The sequence below is a fragment of the Cyprinus carpio genome, chromosome B15, assembly GCF_018340385.1.
Source record: "Cyprinus carpio isolate SPL01 chromosome B15, ASM1834038v1, whole genome shotgun sequence".
Classification (NCBI taxonomy): domain Eukaryota; kingdom Metazoa; phylum Chordata; class Actinopteri; order Cypriniformes; family Cyprinidae; genus Cyprinus; species Cyprinus carpio.
In genome coordinates, this window is record NC_056611.1 from 15,992,430 (window position 1) to 16,016,650 (window position 24,221).

The 24,221-nt window shown below is 35.4% G+C and overlaps 3 protein-coding genes across 4 annotated transcripts; 1 reads left to right on the forward strand and 2 right to left on the reverse strand.

The window, feature by feature from the left end:
• Nucleotides 1-1,300: 1,300 nt before the first annotated feature.
• On the reverse strand, nt 1,301-5,991 carry LOC109103225 (layilin-like). 2 transcript variants are annotated; one of them, XM_042739452.1, is made up of 7 exons: nt 5,718-5,991; nt 4,923-5,211; nt 3,937-4,034; nt 3,748-3,795; nt 2,740-2,826; nt 2,506-2,608; nt 1,301-2,395 (listed from the first exon to the last, which is right to left on the reverse strand). In XM_042739452.1, the coding sequence occupies exons 1-7, from the start codon at nt 5,791-5,793 to the stop codon at nt 2,089-2,091; spliced, it is 1,008 nt and encodes a 335-aa protein (XP_042595386.1). In that variant the 5' UTR covers nt 5,794-5,991; the 3' UTR covers nt 1,301-2,088. The 2 variants fall into 2 exon arrangements, with proteins under 2 accessions (XP_042595386.1, XP_042595385.1); XM_042739451.1 differs by having other exon boundaries at nt 3,937-4,094; nt 5,718-5,989.
• Nucleotides 5,992-11,485: 5,494 nt separating this feature from the next.
• Nucleotides 11,486-15,696, forward strand: LOC109103548 (zona pellucida-like domain-containing protein 1). Its single transcript, XM_042739453.1, has 11 exons — nt 11,486-11,522; nt 11,689-11,811; nt 11,894-12,120; nt 12,538-12,728; nt 12,811-12,883; nt 12,969-13,066; nt 13,162-13,245; nt 13,352-13,523; nt 13,619-13,727; nt 13,859-13,888; nt 14,643-15,696. Exons 2-11 carry the CDS (start codon nt 11,718-11,720, stop codon nt 14,798-14,800), a joined length of 1,236 nt encoding a protein of 411 aa, XP_042595387.1. The 5' UTR covers nt 11,486-11,522; nt 11,689-11,717; the 3' UTR covers nt 14,801-15,696.
• A 50-nt stretch (nt 15,697-15,746) lies between these two features.
• Nucleotides 15,747-17,941, reverse strand: LOC109103226 (apolipoprotein A-IV-like). Its single transcript, XM_019116601.2, has 4 exons — nt 17,793-17,941; nt 17,584-17,653; nt 17,398-17,488; nt 15,747-16,811 (listed from the first exon to the last, which is right to left on the reverse strand). Exons 2-4 carry the CDS (start codon nt 17,630-17,632, stop codon nt 16,016-16,018), a joined length of 936 nt encoding a protein of 311 aa, XP_018972146.1. The 5' UTR covers nt 17,633-17,653; nt 17,793-17,941; the 3' UTR covers nt 15,747-16,015.
• Nucleotides 17,942-24,221: the final 6,280 nt, after the last annotated feature.

The window sequence follows — 24,221 nt, forward strand, 5'->3', positions numbered from 1 at the left end:
GAGAGCCGACGGCGGCGCGCTGTGTTCGTCCGGCTTTTTCAATCTTTTAGATTCCACGGACCTTCCAAATATGACGATCCTCGCACATTTTTAGTTTTCTGCGTAAAGACCCCATTTATACTGCGAAAAAATATTATTTGGAAAATATTTAGTTTCTGATGAGTTACATTATTACAGTACTGTATGGTTAGATGCATTCATATACAGTCAAACCAAAAATTATTCAGACACTAGATATCATTTTAGATATTTTTTACTAGTGGGTGCAGGACACTATGGTTCATTTATGTAAGTGAGGATAGCAAAATAAACTGTGACATATTATATCCAAAAATCTTTATACAGTTGACTACCAGTAAAATTATTCAGACACTTTGACCTGACCATGTTTTGCTTATCTGTTTTGTTTTGTTTTTCTTTAAGGTTAATTGCTAATGCTACTTTTTACACTACAGACTGAATAAAATGACTAAGCATTCCTTGGTAATTAGTTGACCTAAATTGGTATTATCTGATTGTGTACTTAAATTTAAAAGCTGACAGCCATTTGTGAGACAGTCTAACAGACGGATGGCATTATCAAGATGAATTTGTTCTGACAGTTTAACTCTTCTTGGCATATTTTAATCACATTTTGACATCTAGGGCACTAAGACGTGTTTGCAACCCAACCCTATAGACATCAAAGCGGGTGTGGCACATATTTGCTCAATTACATAACCAACCATAATCATATAAAGCAGAATTTTGGTAGAAACATTATGTGTTTGTGTGTATTTGTAGAATCAACTGAAGGAGAGCGGTATTGTGCAGTACTCAACAGTTTATACAACAGTTTAATAAACAAGTCATTCATATCAAGAGTATGTAAGCGTAGAAACGCATTACAGACAGTGCATGATTTGTATTGGAAAATTTAATTTAAACACCTCCATGACATAAGTGCAACAAATATGTCCTCAAAGCTGCACGCAATTCAGTTCTAGGTGGCCTATCATATGGCGACCTCTGACGGTCACGTGCTGTACTGCAGTCACTCAGGTCTAATAAAACACTTCCCTGCCCCTACAGCTCTGATGACGTCAGGGAACTCAGCCGAATATTAATGCATTTACAAAGAATCGCGTTTAGCTCAAAATATTTGCAATAAATTGAAAGTGACGCAGTCACTAAAAGGGTACAAAATATGTAATAGAAGGGTTTGTAAAATGAGTCATCTGAAGTTGCAAGCATGCAGCAGTAACATTTAACGGTATGGAAAAGGTAAAGATCTATTCTCAGCATGACAAAAGCCACCTAATGAGGTTTCAAAAACATTTATTCAAATCAATATTATCAAATACAGTTAAATAAAATCATTTGTTAGAGTTACATTGTGTCAAGGTCAGGCCATTTCCATGACTTTTGCAGTCAAGTCCTTACCAATTAGTAAAGCATTACTAGTCCATTACTATTCCAGGCCTGATTCAAAATTTCCAAGACATTTCCAGGTTGTCCAGGAGTGCGGGAACAATGCTGATTAAACAAAAATACGTTTATTAAAAGCTATTCTGTGGTTATTATTATTATTATTATTATAAGGACAGACAACATATCATTTACAATCTAAATACAGCAAAAATGGTTTATCTTTCTGCTCATAATTTGATACCCAAAAGCAAAATACATTCAATATGTTACAATAATGTTTTATATATATAAATCCTTTAATTCTGTTTTTACACAAAAGAGTTACAAAGCCACTACCCAGTCTTTCAAAACCAGTAGGTATCCTTTATAGAGGCCATTCTCAGAGACACAAAAGGATGTTGTTGAGATAGGCTGAGAGGTCAGCGCACTGTTTTGTAAATGTCCAAATGGAAGTCCCGTTCCAGGATGCCAGCTTCCACAGCGGAAGCCCTCACAAGCTGATGACACCTTTATGCTTCTTTGAATAGTCAGTTATGGGAATCTGTACACCCCTGCATTAGACCGCCACTGGATTCCCCAACGGGTCACATAGTGCACATCAAAGAGCAGACATGATAGGAGAGCCAGTCACACTAGTGGGCGAGACTTTACCAGTCAGTATACACACTGTATAGTCTTTTAGTATCCATAGATGTCATTGTCCACCCATCCAGCCTCTACCACCGAGGAGCTCCGGCAGGTCTCGTAGATGTCATTTGTGACAAACCCACACTGCGTGGGGTGGCTCGGGTCGTTCTCATATTCCTCAAACTGATTGATTGTGGACGTCACACTAAATGTTCTGTTAATTTCAGAGCTCATGTACTCCAGATGAGCTCCAGACTGGTTGAATTTGTTGGTGTGTTTATAATCATTCTGACTTTTCGGAGCTACTGGACGCACCCACTGTCCTGGCACGGCATAGATTGGATTCTGTTCTTTCCTCCTGCAAAGACACATTCAGAGAGTATATTGAATGGCAGGCTGACAGACAAAATAGTTAATAGAGGATGACAAATTAAGAAAGGATAAAAATCGTTGCAGTGCTTTACACACCTCCTTGACATGACTCTGAAACAGAAAACCCCTGACACCACCAATATCAACAGCAGCATTACAGGCAGAGTGGCCAGGAGGATGTAGTAAATGTTAGTGTCATCTGAAATAGAAATTAAGACGAAGTCCATAATTACTAAAAAAAATTGAATTTCCAGAAGATAATCACACATATACAAATAGATGGATAGATTCAACCAATATTCAATTGACCATTCTTTTCTAAAAAAATACCTGATGACTCAGAGAGTTCAGTTTTCATCCTGTCATTGTCCACTGTAATGGGAAGCAGCTTTGGCACCAGAGTCAGGTCATCAGTACCTAAAAACAAGAATCACTGTGAATGATGAATGAGCATTTATGGCGTTTGGCCTTGATGATTGACCTAATATGGGTTTTGAGCGTGACTACTGTGAGCAAAAGTATAATTCCACTTCCACCACTAGAGGTCATCATAAGCATTATTATTTGTCTTTTTAAACTAATAAATAACCCCAAAATTAAAATTCTGTCATTATTTACACATCCTCTTGTCCTTTTAAACCTATATAATTTTATTTCCTCATTGGCGCACCAAAGAATTTTAGCAGAATGTTACTGCTTTTCCATGTAATTACATTGAACGGGAGACTGTATTATTTTAGTATTTGTATTATATTAGTATTATTTATATACTATCATATTATGTAGTAATATTTTGAATTACCCTTTATTTTAATATTTTTTAAAGATTTTGTCTTTTTAATTTGATGCTTTCTTCTACTGATTTTTATTTTAACATTTCTATTTAGCTTTAGTTTAATATCAGTTTTTATTTTTAGTCATTTTAGTACTTCAACTTATTTATCTAATTTTACCAAGGCAGCGTTTCTAATTTTTCTAAGTTTTTCATCTAATATTTATTTTATTTCATCTTTATTTCAATTACTGAAAAGCATTTTAAATAGTTTTAGTTAATGATAATAACACTGGTAAATTATAAGATCATTTACACTTTTTGGGGAACTATCCCTTTAATCTTCAAGTTATGTGGGCTATAATTTTGTTTAATCTGTAATTAAAGGTACTATAAAAATGTCAGGTAGGTGACATTATATAAAAATACTAATATCTCACTATAATTTAGACACTCTCATGTTAATATACTATATATTAATAAGTAAAACATAAGATTATTAGTACCATTATTGTGTCAGAAAAAAAGCAGCAAACGCACCAGATAAAGCTTAAGGATTTGTTTACCTGTGAGTGTAGTGATATTTCCTGCTGGAGTGGGGACAGGATGCTTCTCTAAACACATACAGGAGGCAGCACAGTTTACATTTGAAGTCCTCTTATATAATACGTTTACACTAAAGATGCTTGTCTCAGATTTGTTGCCTATCAAATATCTAAATGTGACAGCTAAGGTTAACATAAGCAAACGCCTACCGTCTGAGTACTTGCAGATGAAATTATTCTTGGAATTGCAGTTGTAGTCAGTCCACTTGAACAGGTTGTGCTCCTTCTGGCCAGCAGAAGATGAGGGCCTGTAAAATAACGCCACACACTGGTCAAGGCCACACGAGGGCTCTGTCACCAGCCAGTTCCTGGAAACACAACAGACTCACTGAAAATTCTCTATCACATTTACTATTTTGCTTTCACTTAAAAGTGATAGTTCACAGAAAATTCTGTCATCATTTACTTACCTTCATGATTCAGGAGACTTAGAAGATTTTTTTGTTATTTTTTTTTTAATTGTTATTTTTAATTATTATTTTTTAATACTGCCAGCTTTCATTTTAGTTTAAGTTTGAGTAATTATGTTGTGCTTTTGTCATTTTTTAAATAGTCTATTTTCTACACATTCACATTTTAGTATTTTGCTTCCACTGAAAGAACAGATCAACAAAAATGAAAATTCTGTCATCATTTACTCACCATCATGATTCAGACAACTTAAAACACAGAATGCAGTAATAGAATACATAATTATATTCATATACTACTATAGTATTTATTTTTTTCAAAAAGCTTTTATTTTTACATTTAGTTTTCATTTTAAGTTTTAGCATGTGCTTTTGTAATTAAAAAAATGCTATAGCTTTATTTTTTAATTCCATTTTAGTAATTTTAATACTACAACTTATTTCAGCTACTTGCCAATGTGACATTTCTAATTGATGTATATTTTTATTATATATGTAGCCTATATTTTATTTTATTGCAGCGTTATTACAATTACCAAAAACCATTTTCATAGTACGGAGTTTTAGCAATTAACAATAGCAACAACACTGGTATACAGACCACTTTTATGAAGTTTTTGGGGCCTTTTTGGAATGAAAAGTCATCACAGGAATCACAAGAGGATGAGGAAATGAAAGAATTTTATTCAGGAATATTTCAGGATGTTATTACTGCGAATATCCTACCTGAATGTGGCCTGACTGTAATCCAACCAGTAATATTGTGATGAACAGTCAGCATTATACTGAGGGCTTCTTCGTAGCCCAATCCAGAAGTCTCCATCAGAGGCCCTGAACTCCTGAACAAATCTCTCCACCAGACGCTGCTCATTCTCAGTCTCAATGCTGAGCAGCTCTCCATCATCCTCCCTGCATTTCTGTCTGGCTGCCTCAAAGCTTGCCCTGAGCCCGATGTCCTGGAAGCTTGTGATCTTATAGCAGGGCTTCTCTGTCCCTCTCCGGCATATCCTGTGATCTGCAAACCACATCACCAAAAAACACTGATGTTAGAGTTGAACCTAAAGTACTATTATGGAAATATTGTAAGAACCGTTATAGGAAAGTTGGCACAGGGACATGTACGAGCAAACAGAGGAAGAAACCAGGAGAACTTCCACAAACTGTCAGGCGGAAAATCCTCTCAAACAAAGCCATGTGTGCGACAGCCAGCAGCCATATCCTCCCTGACTAAAAAACAGCTGTGACCCAAATATAAAACCCGAAAACTGTACATAAACACACCACTGTACATGAAGAGAACTCTGTGGTTAAACGTTTGTTGCATCACCAGACGCGTATATTCGTTAATAGTTTAGCAACACAAAAGCTTCAGAAATCTTTATTTAGAAAGACTGCACAGTCTCTTAATCGAAACTATCGTTAAATAGTGTGCATTTAAGAAGCATACAAAATCTAACGGAGAAAGATCATTTGAATATCACCGTGCATCAACCGACATTTTACATATAAGCACAAACTCACCACCGAACGCGCTTGATGCGCAGAAGGGATGGAAACAAACAGCCAAAACAGTTCCGATCAGTTTCATGAACTCCATCTCTACATAGTTTCAACGGGTGTGCGATTGCCACCACACGACTGTTTCTAGATCCTAGCAAACCGTCCCGCTGTCAGACGAAACAAACGCAGGCAAGTTTTCGCTCTGACTCGAGAAAGGCTCCTCGGGTCTCCGAATGAAAGCGTCTGCTAAAGCACAAACTGTGGTAGCTGTTTTTGCTCTCCCACTCATTACGTGTGAACTTTAAAAGTGTTCCGAAGTACTTTTTCTACCATGCATTTTTTTGTGTGTGTGTGTGTTTGTTCGCTATGTTAAATAAACATAAATTAGTTATTACATTTACAAATTTAACTAATTAGAACATTGGTATACATAAATGTATCAAAGATTATACAAATGCATTTATGTGTGTTTACTTATTTTTTTACATATAACTTTGGAAACCAGTGTGAGATTTTCATTTAAAGGAATAGTAAACCCAGAAATAGACATTTGCTAACAGTTTATTCACCCTCAGGCCATCCGAAATGAGTTGGGTTTCTTCATTGGAATGGGTTTGGAGAAATTTAGCATTACATCTCTTGCTCACCAGTGGATCCTCTGCAGTGAATGGGTGCCGTCAGAATGAGAGTTCAAACAGCTGATAAAAACACCACAGTAATCCACAAGTAATCCACAGGACTCCAGTATATCAATTAATGTCTTGTTGTAAAGTGAAAAGCTGAATGTTTGTATTAAAAAAAAAAATTAAGTGTTTTAACTTTAAACCATAGTTTCTGGTCAGAATACCATAAAAAGAGTCCATAATCCATAATAACACTTTCTCCAATGGAAAAAGTACATCACCTCCCACCTTGGACTGCTTGATCTGTGCATATTTCTCTCCTGATTCAGACAAGATGACTCTTTCACTGGAGAAAGCAATATTATGAATAGAGGACCTTTTTTTTAGCTGGAAGCAAAGGTTTTACATAAAAAGTAATAATAATAAAAAAATTAAAAATTAAAAAAATTAAAGGCTTAATGATGGATGTTTATTACAAACTAGCAGCTTTTCACTTCACAAGATATTAATTCATGGACTTTAGTTGTGTTAATTACTTGTGAATTATTGTAATGTTTCTGTTTGGACTCTTATTCTGATGGCACCTATTCACTGCAGAGGTAATGTGATGCTAAATTTCTCCAGTCTGTTCAGATTATTTTCGGGTGGAAGTCGTGGCCTAATGGTTAGAGAGTCGGACTCCCAATCGAAGGGTTGTGAGTTCGAGTCTCGGGCCGGCAGGAATTGTGGGTGGGGGGGAGTGAATGTACAGCGCTCTCTCCACCCTCAATACCATGACTTAGGTGCCCTTGAGCAAGGCACTGAACCCCCAACTGCTCCCCGGGCGCCGCAGCATATGGCTGCCCACTGCTCCGGGTGTGTGTTCACAGTGTGTGTGTGTGTTCACTGCTCTGTGTGTGTGCACTTCGGATGGGGTTAAATGCGGAGCACTAATTCTGAGTATGGGTCACCATACTTGGCTGAATGTCACGTCACTTTTTCACTTTCATTCTTTTTATTAGTCTTTATATTTTGTTTTCGTTTGTTTTATTTTTAATTTTTAGTGATTTTTATTTTGTGTGTTAATTGTTTTGTTTTTTATTTGTGGAGATTTGTCTTTCGCATCATCTTTTAGCAATGTTTTGTGCTCTTCCTATATCACTTACACATTACTGTAAGCATCAATCACTGTGTAATCACTGTGGTTTACAGTTCATATAAAATCTGTTCAGAGACATGTAGTGCAGAGGGACCAATTTTGTTTGGCTCACTAGCAAACTGGCAGAGGAAATAAGATTACTTTTTATGAGGTTGACTGGTCTGTGCAAGTCAAAGGAGCTCAGTCACTGCTGTTGACCCTGCCAGCTCTCAGTCAGACACACACTATCCTCACAAATAGGAAGCCAGTCAGGAAAGGAAGCACACAGTTTTTCAACAGCCTGTTTCCTCTTCATCTTTGTGGTTTGTTTTTTTGTCCTTTTTTATTTCCAGACATTTTCCCCATTACTCAACAAAGAAAATAAATTCATTAAACAACTAAAGCTGGGAAATATAAACTGTAAAAACTTGTCTGGTGTTCGTGACACTTACAAGAGGCCCAATTACAACATGGGTTACATTTCCTGAAAGACTCAACCTCCTACTGTGTTACTGTGTAATCATATATGCAGTGAAATCTTTGCAAGGTATTATGAACAGATCCTGCAGATGTCATGAGGTTTTGGGGAAATAAGGGTGAGGCCATCAGGCCAGTGGCATTGCATGTGTAGTTTGTTTGTGCTGATCTCTGGCAGGCTGCCCAGACTCATTGCCCCTCCTCACTGAATGTAGTCTGTCATGTCCCTTTTATTAGGCACAAGTCACTTCTTTTGAGAACCACTGTACTGAAACCTTTTGAAAAACAGAACAATTGAGAGTATTTGTTCATTGTTCTATTTACATCATTACATATGTATTTACATTTACATTGTTCTATTAACAGCTTTTACGTTAATATTGAGTAACTTATTTGGACTTACATTTCATGCCAGTTAAAGGGATAGTTCACCCAAAAATGTAAATTTTGTCATTAAATACTCACCCTCATGTTGTTTCAAACCCGTAAGACCTTCAATCATCTTCGGAACACAAAGTAAGATATTTTTGATGAAATCTGAGAGCTTTCTGACCCTCCATAGACAGCAATACAACTACCATGTTCAAGGCCCAGAAATGACATCAATAAAATAGTTCAATTGAGACATCAGTGGTTCAACTGTTATTTTAAGAAGCTATGAGAAAACTTTTTGTGTGCAAAAAAAAAAAACATAAAATAACGACTTTATTCAAAAATTTCACAAGTGTCATGCAACTGTCCTGAATGTGTGTTTTTGGGTGAACTATTCCTATTTTTTTCTCTGCCACAGCAGAATCGCAGTGTGCCTCCATGCAACATACTTCTTGTTTTGTACCTAAATAAAATGTTTTTTTTTAATTAATTGTTTGAGTGAATGTTTCAGTGACTCACTTATTACCAAGGCTAATACTACTCTCACTATTTCTGTCATAGAAAGATATTAGAAAAATAGTAAGTAGGCTACTAGAATGCTTTTCCAGAATCAGTGTTTTTGAATGAACCGAGTGAATGAACGATTCAGTGACTTGTTTATAAAGTCTTGCTGTAACAGTGTAACCTGTATGTAAGCACACTTGAAAAGCTGTTTGACCATTCAAATTTGGGGAACGGAATTCGTTGTGTATACTGAATATAAAAATGACTATTTTCAGAGAATGCCTTCTTGGCATTTTCGATGTTGTGCTTATTTCCCATAATCTACAGTAACATGCAACCTGTACAATTTGTTTAGGTATGTTCAGCTTGTGTCACCTTGTGTGGTTGCTGCATGCATATTTATTGCACATGCATATAGAATGGACATTAAAGTTTATCTCACCAAATGCAAGGAATTTTCTAAAACCTGGATGCAGGAAAGTAGTTATTGCAGCAGCCAGATATGAGTACTTAACAGGCCTACAGACTAACTCTTATAATAACCAAGAAAGGAGTTTAAGAAGAAACCAGATCCACTGTCACAGCTTTCAGTGAGATCACAGATACAGTTTGACCATGGATTGAACTACAATATCTGTTTAAAAATGGGAAAGCGATTGGAGACTCGTCAGCTGAGTTATTTTGTTATGTTTAAGTTCAATATTCTGTCTTCCTATTTTGTGCTCAAACCATTATCATTGCTAATTTGCTGGCAAAAATATTGGTGTTGCTATGTTTTGTTTTGTTTTTTAACCAGCAGGTGGTAGTATTGTACTAGTAGGCTACTATTTGTTCTGAAGATGCGCAACCTTTCCATTCTTTATTCAGATTTTATATACTCTAATGCTGTAACATTTGTCATCCTTTTAAACGCTTTCCTCAATTTTTTTTCCAGATGTAAAATTTGCAAGCATTGTATTGTACAGATTTCTTACATAGCATTAGGCCATCAATCATAAAGCAGTCATGAATTATGATTTGACAGCAGAGTATTCTTTGCAATGGTGTTCTTGTACTGTGTGTGAATTCCCAGTATATCTTTTTACAGAAATGAAGAGGAATCTTAAATTACTTTGATATCCACTATTTTTTCATCCACAAAATATGATTAAATTACAATGTAATGCTATTTTGCTGGCACATGAGATACAGGATGCAATGACAAATTTGTCTGCTTCGTTCTCTTTATGTTTTTCTTTCTGTGTTTTCAGTCTGGCCAAAATATCCTGCAGTTAAAGGATGAAATCAGAATGTGAAGTTGTTGTAAATTCTTATTCATAGGGATGTTTCCCTATACATTTATGAATTATGGCTTATTAATTACAAACATACCCACAGTAAAGATTCTGTCAGTTCTGTCCTTATCTGACTGTGCAAGTTGTTTGACTTCTTGAACAAGTATGATTCTCTTACTTCATGCTATGCATTTTACAGCCTCTCCAAATCAGATTTAGTGATCTCTGCAGTCACATGAATTCATCTAAATTGAGAATAAGATTGAAGAAGACAGGGATCTAGATTGCTTTCACTGCTTTCCAGTGGACAAGAACAGAAAATCATAAAGGTGTGACGTATCAAGGTAAGCATAACATGTGAAATATGTTCTCACACTGAGGGGCTTTTGGCACAAACAAGTGTATGTGCTTCATTCAAAGTTCTTTGTCAGATATCACCAACACTCAGGCAAAAGTGACCCTTTAGCCTTTAGCAGGGGTGTCTTGATCTAGCAGCTCTCAGATCACAATAGATGATGCTCGCATGCGAGCCAGATGAACAAAGGCTATTTTTGGTGCTCTGTGTTTCATGCCTTGTGGCACATTATCACATTTCTCGTATTCATGATGTTCTATTCCCAGGAGATGATGCAACATTTTATGTTTCAAATGATTTATACACAATAGATTCTTAATTTACATTCTAAGGCTTTGCCATTTAATACTGTGACAAAAAATAAAAACATTCTCAATTGGGCAAAAATAGATAAATCAAGATTCTGGACAGTTGTTACTAGACAACAAAGTTTAAAGATATGTTTTTTTCATGTAATTTGCGGCAATATATACAGTATATATATAAAAAAAAACATCAGTCTTACAACAAACCTGCATTCATTTGTTCAAGTAAACGTTGCTCAAAATTTTTTACTCCCTTTAAAAACAAACCAATCAACAAACTCTCCAATGACTATAATAGCCAACAGGACAGTTTATTTGAATAAGCAGATTTAATTAATGCATTTCATATACAAATAGATATCAGTGTAAATAGAAGTTTCCAGCTTATACATAATGAATCCTAAAACTGATTCTAATAGTACTTAAAAAATAAAAAACAATGGTAAAAATGCTTCGATTGTAGAATAATGCTAATATAAACCTATTAACATATGTCTTTTATATGTTTGTGGTCATAGTCACAACTTAATCTGTCTTCATTTATTTGGCTTATCTGAAAATCAGAACTGCTGTCTCTTGGATATGCATCACACCTTATTGTCACTGTATTCAAGGACTTTTATTGTTAATCAAAAGCAGAGGATTCATTTTCTAATGTAGGAAGGAACTGTTCCGTAATTTAGGAGGAGCGATGAGACACTCCCTGCACCTGAATTATGCCTGGGGTCCAGCGCTATATAAGAAACATCACATCACCTTTCTCAAGTAATGTCCGTTCCCTTGCCTGAGAGCTAAACAGGTATGGTATACTGTTTCTTTACAGATATCTACTGATTTTTTCTCTTAAATGTTAAAAAATAACACAGTACATTCAAAATAATTACTTTCATCCTCATTATAACTGTAACAGAAGTTAAGTTTGTAATATTGGATGACTTGACTTTTCAATCTGTGATCTTTTTTAGTCCTGTTCTGCCATTGCTCTATAGCAAGAATGAAGCTGTGGCTCTGCTTCTGTGCACTGGCTCTTGTCATGCAGCCAGTTCACTCGGCCTATAACTGCTCCGCAGTGTTTAACAGGGTTCCAGGTGAGTCTCTGACCTTCCAGATGTGAGACAATTCTCCATTCTCTGCAATTTGCTCAACATTAACACCTCTCTTTTTGGTTAGACAACAATGATCTGGTGGTAGACTGTAGCACCAACATGATCACTCTGGAGGTAAACCTGTGCACTGCTGAGTGGGCAGGCTTTGACCCCAACGGCCTGGCCCTGAATGGGGAGCGCAATAATGCCCAGTGCATGGGCACCATTGATACCACTGTCAACCCACCTGTCATCCGCTACCGTCTGCCATTCAACCACAGCCAGGAGAACCCATGTAGACAGTCTCTGCAGGTGCGAAGAAAAAACACCTTTTTATCCTTTTGCCAAGTTAGTTTTAAATAGTGTCATAAAAGCTGCATGCATACTAATTTTGAAAAAAAAAAAAAAATAGTGAAACAAAAAATCTGAAAATGTAAAAATACAGTATGCAAATAAATGATATAAATAAAATATTGTTTCATAATCATATAAAGTATATAAAAGTGTTTTTTAAATATATAAAAAAAGTATATAAATATTTTTAAAATTGTAAAATGCTGAAAATAATTAAAGAAAAATGTTAATATATATATTTTAATAATAAAAAAATATATATTAGTATAAAAAGTATAAAAATGTCTTTTAAAAAAGATTAAAATAGTCAAATAATTTTAAATGTATTGCACTTTTGTATAATGCTTTATTGAATTTTCCTTTGGACATTTTTAGATTGTGGATGAGGTGCCCAGCTCCTCTGGTCCATTCAGCATGTTCTCCAGCATTCAGTCCGTCATTATCACTGGATACATTGATACAGCCAGCTCTTCAGAGGGCGTCATCAGTTACTCCACAGACCTCTACTATCACTTCTCTTGCCGTTACCCGCTGGAATATCTCATCAACAACACTCAGATTGTAGCGTGAGTATTCAGACATTGACCCTCCACTGCATATTTCACCAGTGACAGCAAAAGGCCTGACTGATTAATATTCTTCATGCAGGTCATCAGTGTCAGTGGCCACTAGAGACAACAATGGTACTTTCATTGACACTCTCAGCATGGGAGTCTTCAATGTGAGTGGGGATTTGTCCTAAATTCTTCACTCTGAATTCAAAATATGTGCCATTTAAAACATATTTTTAATTGTTTCTGTATCAGAGCACAGATTTTAACAGCCCATTGGTGGTTCCACCTACTGGATTAGAGCTGCGCAGTAAAGTCTATGTTGAAGTAAAAGCTGCCAATCTGACTGGAAAGTAAGAAAATCGCAGTTTTCTCTTGGCCAGTGAATTGTATGTTTCTTAATGGTTTTATTGTGAAATGAAATACAATTATTTTTGCCTTTTTTCAGTTTTTATCTCTTGCTGGACCACTGTTTTGCAACCCCATCACCTTATAATCAAACCAACAACATACAGCACAGCTTTTTCACAGGGTGAGTTACTTCTTATTAAGAATTTATTGCTCATATCGCTAAATTTGACTCTTAGTCGTTGATGTGTGTGCTAGTACATCAATGTTTCTCAACTGTTTTATCACAGATGTGTGGTACAGAACCGGACAACGGTGCTTTATAATGGCCACTCCAAGTTTTCCAGATTTTCATTTGAAGCCTTCCGCTTTGTGGAGCACCGTAATCAAGAAATGTCTACTATATACCTGCACTGCATACTGCGACTCTGCGAACCTAACAAGTGCCAAGAACTACTTGATGTAGGAGTCTTTTACTGTTTGAATAGAATGGATTGATTGGAATACTACTAATGAAAATATATCCAATTATCATTTTACTTATTTTACTCGTACAGTCTTGCAACTCTACCAGAACACGAAGGCGAAGGGCCCTAGAACCTTACGGATTGCCAGCTAAGGATTCTGCCACAGTGTCTGTGGGTCCTCTGTACACCGCAGCCCTGAGTAAGTCAGTCACATACACACATCAATCCAGAATGAGACCAGTCTGAGACCCAGCTTATTGTCAAACATACTGAATTCCTAATCAGAGTGATTTTGAGATGCCTTACTACTCTCTCTTTTTGATCCTGTAGATAATGATGTTCCCTCTGCATTGGCCTCTGGTACGGGATTCTTTTTGAAACTTCTATCAAAATATTTTAAAATGGTGTTAGAATACCAAAAAAAAAGGTCTTTAAAGCTGCATACATACTATTTATTAAAATATAAAATGTAAAAAAAAAAAAAAAAAAAAAAAAAAAAAAAGATAGAAAATGTGTGTAATATTTTAAACCATCTGTATACCATTTTAATTATCATTTTGCAAAATTAAAATTACAAAATTAAAAAGGTCATAAAAGTTGCATACATACTGTACTTATTGTTCATATAGTCAAATGTAAAAAATAAATAGAAAATGTATCAAAATATATTTTAAACCATTGGTATACCATCTTAAGGTCATAAACCTGCAGACATAATAATTACAAAGATAGTAAAAAAATATTTAAAATACTAAATTTACAAATATGATTTATAAAAATATAGTGTAATTATAAAAATATATAAAGTATAACAATTATTATTATTATATATTTTTTTTTGAAATTATAAAAAAAATATATGGCATAGCATTTTATTTAAAAATAATAGGTCATAAGAGCTGCATGCATACTAAATAGTCAAATGAAAAACAAAATAGTAAAATGTCAAAGAAAAAATGTAATAGAAAAGTATTTAAAAAGAATTAAACTGAGCACAAAATATTGTGCTTTGATGTAACTGAAATTCAGATGAAAATACTTAAAAATAAATAAAAAGCTAAAACAGCACAGTGCCATATGTTGACAGTAACAGTTTGTTTGTCTTGTGAATCAGGAGGCAGTGAGCCGGTAAACAAGGACAATATGAACGTGGTTGGAGTGGTGGTGGGTGTCATTTTTGCCACCGGCGGTGCTGTGTTGCTGGTTATGGCTGGATGGTTTGTGCTGAAGAGGTTTTGCTGGGCTGGTGCTCTGCCTCGGGCTTTCCACTAAGAGATCCATCAACTCGCCATCTGTTTTGCGTTGAATGAAGCTTAATTTGATATGCTGATAAGACGTCTGATCACATCACAGCATCTGCACAAACCAGCAAAGAACCGCTTTGCATAATGCCTATTTAGCATATTTTAATCTATTTAGACAGCACTGTGTAGTCTAGTCATCATGCACTTGGAAGAAAACTCAAATGCTTAATTCTCTCATGTAAATGCAAATACTGCTGTTGACATTGTTTGATATGTTTTAGATGTGTGTTAGCGAATGATACTGTAAGAGGTATGTAGGCACAGCTGAATTATTGAGAGGAACAAACTGTGGATAAAATCCTTCTGTAATATTTTGATTACACATTGCTTCTTCTGCACATTAGCTCAGGGGTTTTCAAACTTTTTGATGCCAGGACCCTGATCGAAAGACCCTCTTCTTGAAATATAAAGGCAGCTATATTTTATCATGTTTTGTGTTAGAAATATTAAGTTTGATATTATAAAGACGATGTTGTTTTCTAAATTAAGTTATTGGCTTTTAGTTTGACTGTACCATAAAAAAAGTAAATTTTCTATTAATATCTGGAAAGTTTTCTATTGACTATTAGAGATGAATTTTGAATAAAAATAATATTTGTAATTAAATTAAGATTTTTTTATATATGTTGTGTTAAAATGATTGCATTTGATAAACAAATTAACTTTGACAGCCCTAAAAATTTTTAAAATTAACATAGTTTTCTTTCTTTATATTTTTTTCTCATTTTCTACAGACCCCAGTTTGAAAACCCCTGTATTAACCAATGACTTGCTGCTTCCTGTAATCTGATATATCACAATTGTTTAGATGTGATTTATTTAGAAAGAACTTTTATTCATATACTGTAGTGGAGGCAAAGATCAATTGACAACAAAAATTGTAAATAAAATAAAACATTAAAGATAGTTTCAAATATGTACAAATTGAACTTTTTATTAACATGTTTGTGAAACATATCCACACATTACACAAAGTATCTTCAGTAAAAGGAAGAAAGCTTTTCTGTTCTTTCTTTCACTTCACTGAATTTCACTGAACTTTCCATAAGGTTCTTTCTGAAAACTGTACAAACAACAATATTGTTCTACAAAAGTTACAGGTCACAATGTACAATCTGAACATAAATGCTATTATTTACAGTACATTATATTTGCATATCTGATTGGAATGTTGTTGTGTTGTTTAATTTAGAGTGTGTACGATGTCTTGTAATAGGGCTGTGAGTCTGGTTGAGAAATCCTCCTGTATGGACTCTATGTTTGTCTGATGATAACCAGCTGATGACTCACCATGGCTCTGGTTTTCTTGTAGAGCGATCATCTGTTGGTCTAAGTTAGAAATAAACTGTTGATTCCGAGATGAGGAATTCTGGCAGAACTGATCCACTTTTGAAGTCATCACATCCCTTGGAGGCTGTGCCGAGGCAAGATGGCCTGCCAAAGCTATCTTAAGTGCCGCCACCTTCCCTTGTACCTCTAAACTGAAGGTACACACTTCCTGTCCCAGCCTGGCAGTGACTTCCTCCCAAAGCTCCTTTACGCTGCTGTCTCGTTCCTCCTCTACAGCCTCAAATGCTTTTGTTTTAAAGTCCTCGAAGGCTGCTGTCCTTTTCTGGTGGCTTTCATCCAGAGCTAGCGTGACCCTCTGCACTGCCTCCTGGTAGAGTGTGGCTTCCTCTGGGTTCAGGTCCTGGAGGTTCATATTGAGTTTCTCACAGAGTTCCTGAGTGTTGGACTGGAGAGCTGTCTGGAGCTGCTTAGTGAAGGGGGCGAGGAACTCCTTGATATTGGCCATGGTGTGTTTTGGGTGGCTGGGGTAAGGAGATAGTCTCTCCCTCAGCTCAGAAAGCTCTTGCTTTAGACGAGCCCTCAGGCGCTCAGACTCCATACTCAGCTTTTGTCTCAGTTCAGCCGCCATGGGGTTGTGAGAGTCTTGGGAATAAAGGTCACTGCTCACTACATGGTTCTTCCACACACCACTGCAAAACAGGAACGGGGTTAATGATTTGGACCATGACTAGGATGTGGCCAGGAACGTCCATGATAAAGAAAATGAAAAATCTTGTAAAACTAGTTATTCAAAATGTACTTTTTGTATTCTTGTTGGTTTATATGCTTTAAGAAACTTTAATACAATTTTCAAGCAAATTTTCAATTTAAATGTCACGTGGTATAACCATCAAGTAAAAACAATTAACATTTTCCATACACTTTGAAAACATTTGAGTGTACACCTATTTTCAAAAACATTTCGTATATGCATTTTTCAAGGTGAAAATGATAATAGCTTTTTAATAGCTTTAATTTTTTTAGGGTTGCACCACATGACAAGTTTTGTAACTATTAATAAGTAGTTTTGTTAAAATGTTTTTTTTTCACCTTAAGAAATAAAAAAACAATATTTTGCCAAACCACATAATAATGTTTTCCATTTAATAATTTAATTATTTTTAATGAGGCGTTTTTTTTATTATATCACAACAACTGTATCGCCCTGACATTTTGACTTCATGTCCCTCCAAAAAATATCAATATTAATCAACATTACTATGAGAGTGAACTTACTTTGAATCTTTGGCTAAAATTTTCTTGTCAGTAGCCTGATTGTCTTTCTGCAAACTCCATGCTTCTCGACTGATCTCATCGAGTGGAAATGCTGAAAGGAAGGATGGTTGCGTTAGATCAATGTAAAATAATAATGATGATAATAATCTCCATTTTAGAGGAAATAAACTTAAAGAGACAACAAACCTGTTGTGGTAGCAAAGACCAAAGCCAGTGTAACAAACTTCAGATTCATTTTAATTTACCAAAGGTTATTCTATAAATTAAAAAAAAAGAAAAGACAGAAAGATTTAAGTATTTTGATCTATTCATTTAAATGTTATTGACTGACAAATATTTTTAAAGAGGAACATTTACAATTAATTATTCTATTTAAGTGGACATTTGGCTCTTACCTGTTGATGAGAAAATGAGAATTTCTTCTCAGGGTCCACATTTAAAGCATTCCCTTATCAGGGGTTGTCCCACTCTTCATCTGTGTCAATACATACCACGTAAGGGTCAGTTTGATAACGCAAGGAACCTAAAGGTATTTTGCCGATTGGCCTCTTCAAATCTGCTCTCTTCCAACAACACAAATTCAAAGTATTCAGTGATGTCACATCAAGGCCAATACTGACGCAATTCCAAGTCTGGCAAGCATAATGCTATTGGAATAGGTTTTCTACTAACTGGATGTGTTTGGTCAAATCTTACTTGAACAGGTTTGAATACTTTTTATTTCAAATGTGGATACTCTGTCCCAGGACTTATGTTGGCTGTGAACTTAACTGCATGAAATTTGGCTTAGTTTTATCAGTCATACTGAGTCCTACTTGGCTTTTCCACAGCAGTGACACGGAAATATGTCACAGAGAATGAACCCTGCAGGCCTGTGGTTGCTGCATTATCTCTGGCTCCATGAACAAAGGTGCTGTTTGTTTGTTTGTAGTTTACTAAATGGGTCCTTTTAGGTTTGCTTTGAGTCTATGGGTCATAGCTAGTGATACTATACAAAGCAGCTTACTTTGAACATTTGATTATTCCACTTTAGACCCCACTTTCTGGCAGCTGTATAAGTCAGCATTAGGCAAGAACAAACAGTGCACAGGGAATTTTGCCATACAAATGCCATAGTTTTAGTTACCAAACATTCTGTTTTGTGTATTTGGTAATGTGTTGAGCAAATTTAAAGCACTAAGTCATTATAGTTTGCTCCATTCATTTTGTACCATGGCTGTCTGGGCAATGCAATGATTTATGTTTTGTCATCTTGCAGTTATGGTGCACTTTTATCTTTTCCTTATTTCCTAATATTCTTAGTGTATCACTAGTTACATTTCTTATCTGGGGGAAAAAAAAAAAATGTTGGCTGTGAAGTTATATCTTATCACTGACCGAAAATCGAATGGAAACTAAACAGACTTTATACACTTCAGCAGAGCTCTCATTGCATTCATTCACAAATTTAGCGTCCTTTGTCTTAGAAAAGACTAATTCAAATGTGACAGCACTTAATAAAAATGTTCTTCATCGCCAACAAACAATAAGATGCATTTGCATAGTTCGTTTCAGTGAAGTGAATATTCTTCCTCCTCCTCTTCTTCTTCTTCTTCTTACTATTATTCAGTGCTGTCAAAAGATGAATCGCATCCAAAATTTTACATAATATGTGTGTACTGTGTATATTTATGTATATTTAAATACACACATGTATGTAATACACATAAATGTATTTACAAGTATAAATTTATATTAGTAATTTATATATATATAAATATATATAAACATATTTTTTTTTAAATATATACATTCATGTGTGTGTATTTATAAATACATAATAAATATACAAAGTATACACACATATTAAGTAAACGAAAACTTTAATATAAATATTAATCTCGATTAATCGTTTGACAGCACTATTATTACTATTATTTCAGCACTGGTTTGTTCTCAAGGTTTCCTGTTACCGCTTTGCTATGAACTAGCTCTAAATGATTCAGTTTGTGAGTGAACTGTTTGAATGATTCAGGTTATCATGTACTGATTCATCCCACGTTTGACGTAGGCCTATTCATTGGAAAGCGCAGACTCTATTAAATGATTTATTCGTGCTTTAAATAATCAGAAAAAATAAAATAGCAGATACACAACATGAATACTACAGAAAATGTTTCTCAGGTTGGTACGGTATATTCCTTTGTCAGACAAGTATTTACCAGTAAGTTTTTTTTAGGGCAAAACTGTATTTTACTTGTGGCTCGTGCCACAGGAATCTAGGTGTCAGGAGTTTAGCTACAGTATAGTCACTTGCATCACTTGTGAAGTAGATCTTTAAATACACACACAGTTGAAGAGCTCAGATGCAAAAGCCTCTAGTGCCGTTTGAAAATTTCTTCTAAAATGTGCATTTTTATCAGGCTCTTATGTGGCAATGAATAGAATATTTTGATTGTCATTAAAGTGAAATAACTGAACATAAACAGTGGAGCCTGAGAAAAATGCTTTTGCATCTGAGCTCTTCAGTTGTTCTCCAGGAAGGGACTGCAGGATAACTTTCCATGTTTGGAAACACAATATTGAGTTAAACTTGCGATAAGAAATTGTGCAACGGGTTGTTTTGTGGGAATGGGTATCAGTTAATAAGTAGGCTAGTCTAACTATATAATCATGTGGTTTTATTCTTTTTATTTACTGTCACATAACTCATTATGTTTTTATCATATTCAGGGCCGGCCCAGGTTTTTTTGTCACATAACTTTACTGTAATGTAACGTTACATAAATACGTATAGGTATTAACATAAATAAGTAATAAATAAATTGTGATAATAAATAAATGGAGATGTTGAAGTGCTTTGTAGATATTTTATGAGTGAATCTGTTCAAATAGCCTGAAGAAGAGACCAGACATGAGCTACTCCCACAACTACGCCTACAGTGACAAGTACTTATTACAACAAAGGGCAATATGAGCAATATGAAATGCCTAAAATAGTCTACCAGACAACAAAGGCAACAAAATAAAGGCTACATTTTATAATGTATTTGTAGATGTTAGCCAGCTGGCTAGCTAGTTAGTCTAATTAGCATACCCGTATCTTTAATTTCAATTTTGTGCACACAGTAGGCTACAGTGGAAAATTACATACTTAACCTTAATTATTTCATTTTATGAATGCTAGATTATAGTCCTAGTCATGGTCTTTTTAGAAAAGACATTTAGACACTTTTTAGTGAATTAAAAGCAAGCAGTAATGTAACTGATATTAAAACAACATTACAGAAGCTTAAATGGATTTGAAAGAAAATGAAGAAAAATTAAATAAGCAGTTAACTCAAGCAAAAACACGGGGTCAGTGTTGCCAGTTAAGATGTTTTAAAAAGGCTATTTCAAAATACTGCATAAACATCACAGGGCAACTTGAGATTTTTACCTCTATATTGATATTTTTTCTGCTCCCCTTCTTTGCATTGCTTCCTGCCTTGTGCCCCTAATAATTGTCTTTTTCACAATTTTTTTTTAGAAAGTATACTTTAAGAGCACATTAATGGCAAAGCTATTTTAACAGCCTGTGCCATGCATAATTAATGCGTTATGATGATGTATTATAATTAAGTCATGAAGCAGAAAGTGTTTAAATTAGTCCAACATCACGTTCAAATCATATTATTTTTTATTGATGTCAATTTTATTTTATTCTAACATAATTTTAATCAGTTTGATAATAGATCAGTACTAAAATTATGTTAATTATTGTCAGAAATTATTGTCAGAAATTATTTTGCTTAATATATGGGTGTAGGAGCGCACAATGGTAATAAGGGGGCGCACGTCCGATCCAAAAAAAAAAAAAAAAAAACTTTTCTGCAGGCCCCCCAGTCATTTTGTGCCCTAGGCAACTGTTGCTATGCTAGGGGCTGGCCCTGATCATATTGCCATTTTACAACTGCAACATTAAAGCTACCTAGTCATTAAGTTCATTCTTACATAGGGCTAAAAGTGTGTGAAATGTGAAAATATATATTACATAATTGAAGTCACCATTAGGTCAGTTTAAGTAATTCAGGGTCCAAGTTCACTGATTTTGAAACGAGGCTGAACTCAGCTTCTTATTCGCAGCTTCTTATTTACGCACTTCCGTTCCACATTAAAGATGCGAGCTTCCACGTTTCTTAGCTTCTTATTCATGCTCAACTCAGGGACCGTCTCTATTTGTGTCACATTACAAAAACATTATGTCATAAGTGTGGTAAGCATAGTGTTTAACTGAATAGATTCAAGCTTGTTTATACTAATATAGGGCTCTGGATCCTGCAGATTCAACTTTAACCCAGATATCGCAATCGGTTTACTAGGCTGACCATGGCCTTCTCACCTACTGGGTGAGCATTAAACGAATGAAGCCAAAGGATGTGAAAAACAAGGGTTGTTGTTTTAGTGTCCCACTGCTTGTTAGAATACAGAGTGCCTGGAATGTTCTCTTCTCCTGCCAAAGCATTTCAGAAAGTGCACACTAGTAAATACACTCATACAACTGCAACTTGTGACTGATTTAATGTTTTCAGATGTGCTGAAAGACTTTTAAAGCACAGCCAGAATCATTAATCAGTTTCATGGTTTCACTGTGGCCTGTAATCTGAACTGGCAGCATCAGGTTGCATCTTTCTACCTATTGGCATGTGTGATACTTTATCTCTAGACTGTTCATGAATCATTCAGCATGGCAGGGAGAGAGCTTCCTGTATGCCTTCAAGCTGTCTCAGAGCCCTGGACAGCAAACTGACATGATGTGCTTGTTCAAGGTTTGCCTCTGCTGGCCCTACTTTGCTGGTTCTTTGCCCCAAGACTCTGAGCACTGCTGTTGGATCAAACGTATCTCTAATAAAAAGATCTTCCTGCAAACCAGGTGACTTGAATTTTTCTGGGACACAAGGATGTGAAAATGCATCAAGTGGGTGTTTATTAGAGTCCCAGGGTCTTCAGCTCTTTACCATGCCTTGATCATATATTTCGGCTAATTTTATGTGTATTTTAATAAAAAAAAGTAATGTTTTTTTTTTTTTTTTTTTTTTTTTAACTGAAAATGCATTATAAAATTATTTTAAATTACAATGATCTAAAAAGAGTGAAGTAATCATTTTGATATTTTATGTTAAAATTTTCATGTGTGATCATTTAATTGCAAGCCATTTCCAACCATGATGTATTTTTGTGAAAATATTTAAAAAGTAAATGCAATGCGTGTATTAGGACACAGTGCTAGTTATGAAATTTTCCTTATCAAGACAAGACTTCAGGCTTTTTTTCCCCAATTTTATTTTAAATGTATTTTCTTCCTTAGAATATGGAAAAAATATGGAAAATTCCATATTTGAAGAAAAACTTAAAGAATAGGTCAACCACATTTAAAAATTTGTTGAAAATGTATTCACCCTAAGGCCATCCAAGATGTAGATGAGTTTGTTTCTTCATCTTAACAGATTTGGAAAAATTTACCATCACATCACTTGCTCACCAATGGATCCTCTGCAGTGAATGGGTGCTGATAAAAACATCACAGTAATCCATAAGTAATCCACACAACTCCTTCTGTTAATGTCTTGTGAAGTGAAAGCTGCGTGTATGTATTCATCATTACGATGTTTTATCAATAAACTCATAATAAAGACAGATCCCTCTGACGATTTAAAATTAAAGCGCTTTATTAAAATTGGTTGATTTGTTTGATGGATGATTTTGATTTGTTTGATGGATTAGATGATGGACGAACAAACAAACAGCTTTTTAATTCACAAGACATTATTCGATGAACTGGAGTCATGTGGATTACTTGTGGATTATTGTAATTTTTTATCAGCAGTTTGGACTCATTCTGACGGCACCCATTCACTGCAGAGGATCCATTGGTGAATGAGCAATGAAATGCTAAATTTCTCCAAAATTGTTCTGATGAGGAAACAAACTCATCTTCATTTTTGTTGGTCTGAGAGTGAGCACATTTTCAGTTTTGAGTAAATTATTCCTTTCAGAATGAAATTGAGTTTGATAATTGGAGCAAGATTATTCTTCTAATTTTGTACAGTCTGAAGATTTTTACTGCCCAGAGTGAGCTGAGGGTCCAATTCCATGTCCCAGAGGAACATTTGGACCAAGTTTTTGGGCCACGTCCATAAATGACTGTATCAGCTGCCCATCGCATCACCATGGACCTAGAGAAGCCTTGAGCAGTTGCCTGCCCTGTGGACCCTGGTCACAGCAGCCTCTGCCTGGACAGGACAGATGCACATGTTTGAAAGTGGGTCAAGTCTTTCAGGTAACAACTTACTGCATTGTTTACAATAGTTCCTATGCATTTGTAGCTAATTGTGGAGAAGCAATCTGCAGACGTCTGCTCAGACAGACGCTCATGTTTCAGCCTAGTGGGAGTCTGGTTACCACTCTCACTGACTACTGAATGATCTTTTCATCAGTTACTAGTCACTCGGGAAATCAGTCAGGATTTAATGTTTCTAATCGTTGCCATCTTCCCAATCCTGAATGTAGGTCAGTGACGGACAGTGTCCATGTACTTTGGGATACACACAGAAAGGAGAAGACGGTGTGTTGAAGCTCTGTGAGATCTGCAAGGATGGAAGAGCATGTAACCAGCATGGACCACAAGCAGTGGAAACAGTATTGCTCTCAGCAGGTGAGCGTCCACTAGGACAGAGGAAACTGAGGTTATATTGAGAAACCTGTATTACAGTCATGCTGTTTGCACTGTGATGATGACATACTTGCCATTCAGTCATCGCAATTCAAAATTTTATGAATGGTGTACGACAACTTGGTTATTTTGC

Coding starts and splice junctions, on each gene's coding strand:
- LOC109103548 (XM_042739453.1), top strand. CDS start 11,718: ATGAAGCTGTGGCTCTGCTTCTGTGCACTGGCTCTTGTCATGCAGCCA. Junction 13,728..13,858: donor TCTGTACACCGCAGCCCTGA/GTAAGTCAGTCA, acceptor TTGATCCTGTAG/ATAATGATGTTCCCTCTGCA. Junction 13,889..14,642: donor TCCCTCTGCATTGGCCTCTG/GTACGGGATTCT, acceptor CTTGTGAATCAG/GAGGCAGTGAGCCGGTAAAC.
- LOC109103226 (XM_019116601.2), bottom strand. CDS start 17,632: ATGAATCTGAAGTTTGTTACACTGGCTTTGGTCTTTGCTACCACAACA. Junction 17,489..17,583: donor GGTCTTTGCTACCACAACAG/GTTTGTTGTCTC, acceptor CCTTCCTTTCAG/CATTTCCACTCGATGAGATC. Junction 16,812..17,397: donor ATTTTAGCCAAAGATTCAAA/GTAAGTTCACTC, acceptor CCTGTTTTGCAG/TGGTGTGTGGAAGAACCATG.
- LOC109103225 (XM_042739451.1), bottom strand. CDS start 5,793: ATGGAGTTCATGAAACTGATCGGAACTGTTTTGGCTGTTTGTTTCCAT. Junction 4,095..4,922: donor TACAGTCAGGCCACATTCAG/GTAGGATATTCG, acceptor TTGTGTTTCCAG/GAACTGGCTGGTGACAGAGC. Junction 2,609..2,739: donor TGAACTCTCTGAGTCATCAG/GTATTTTTTTAG, acceptor TTTCTATTTCAG/ATGACACTAACATTTACTAC.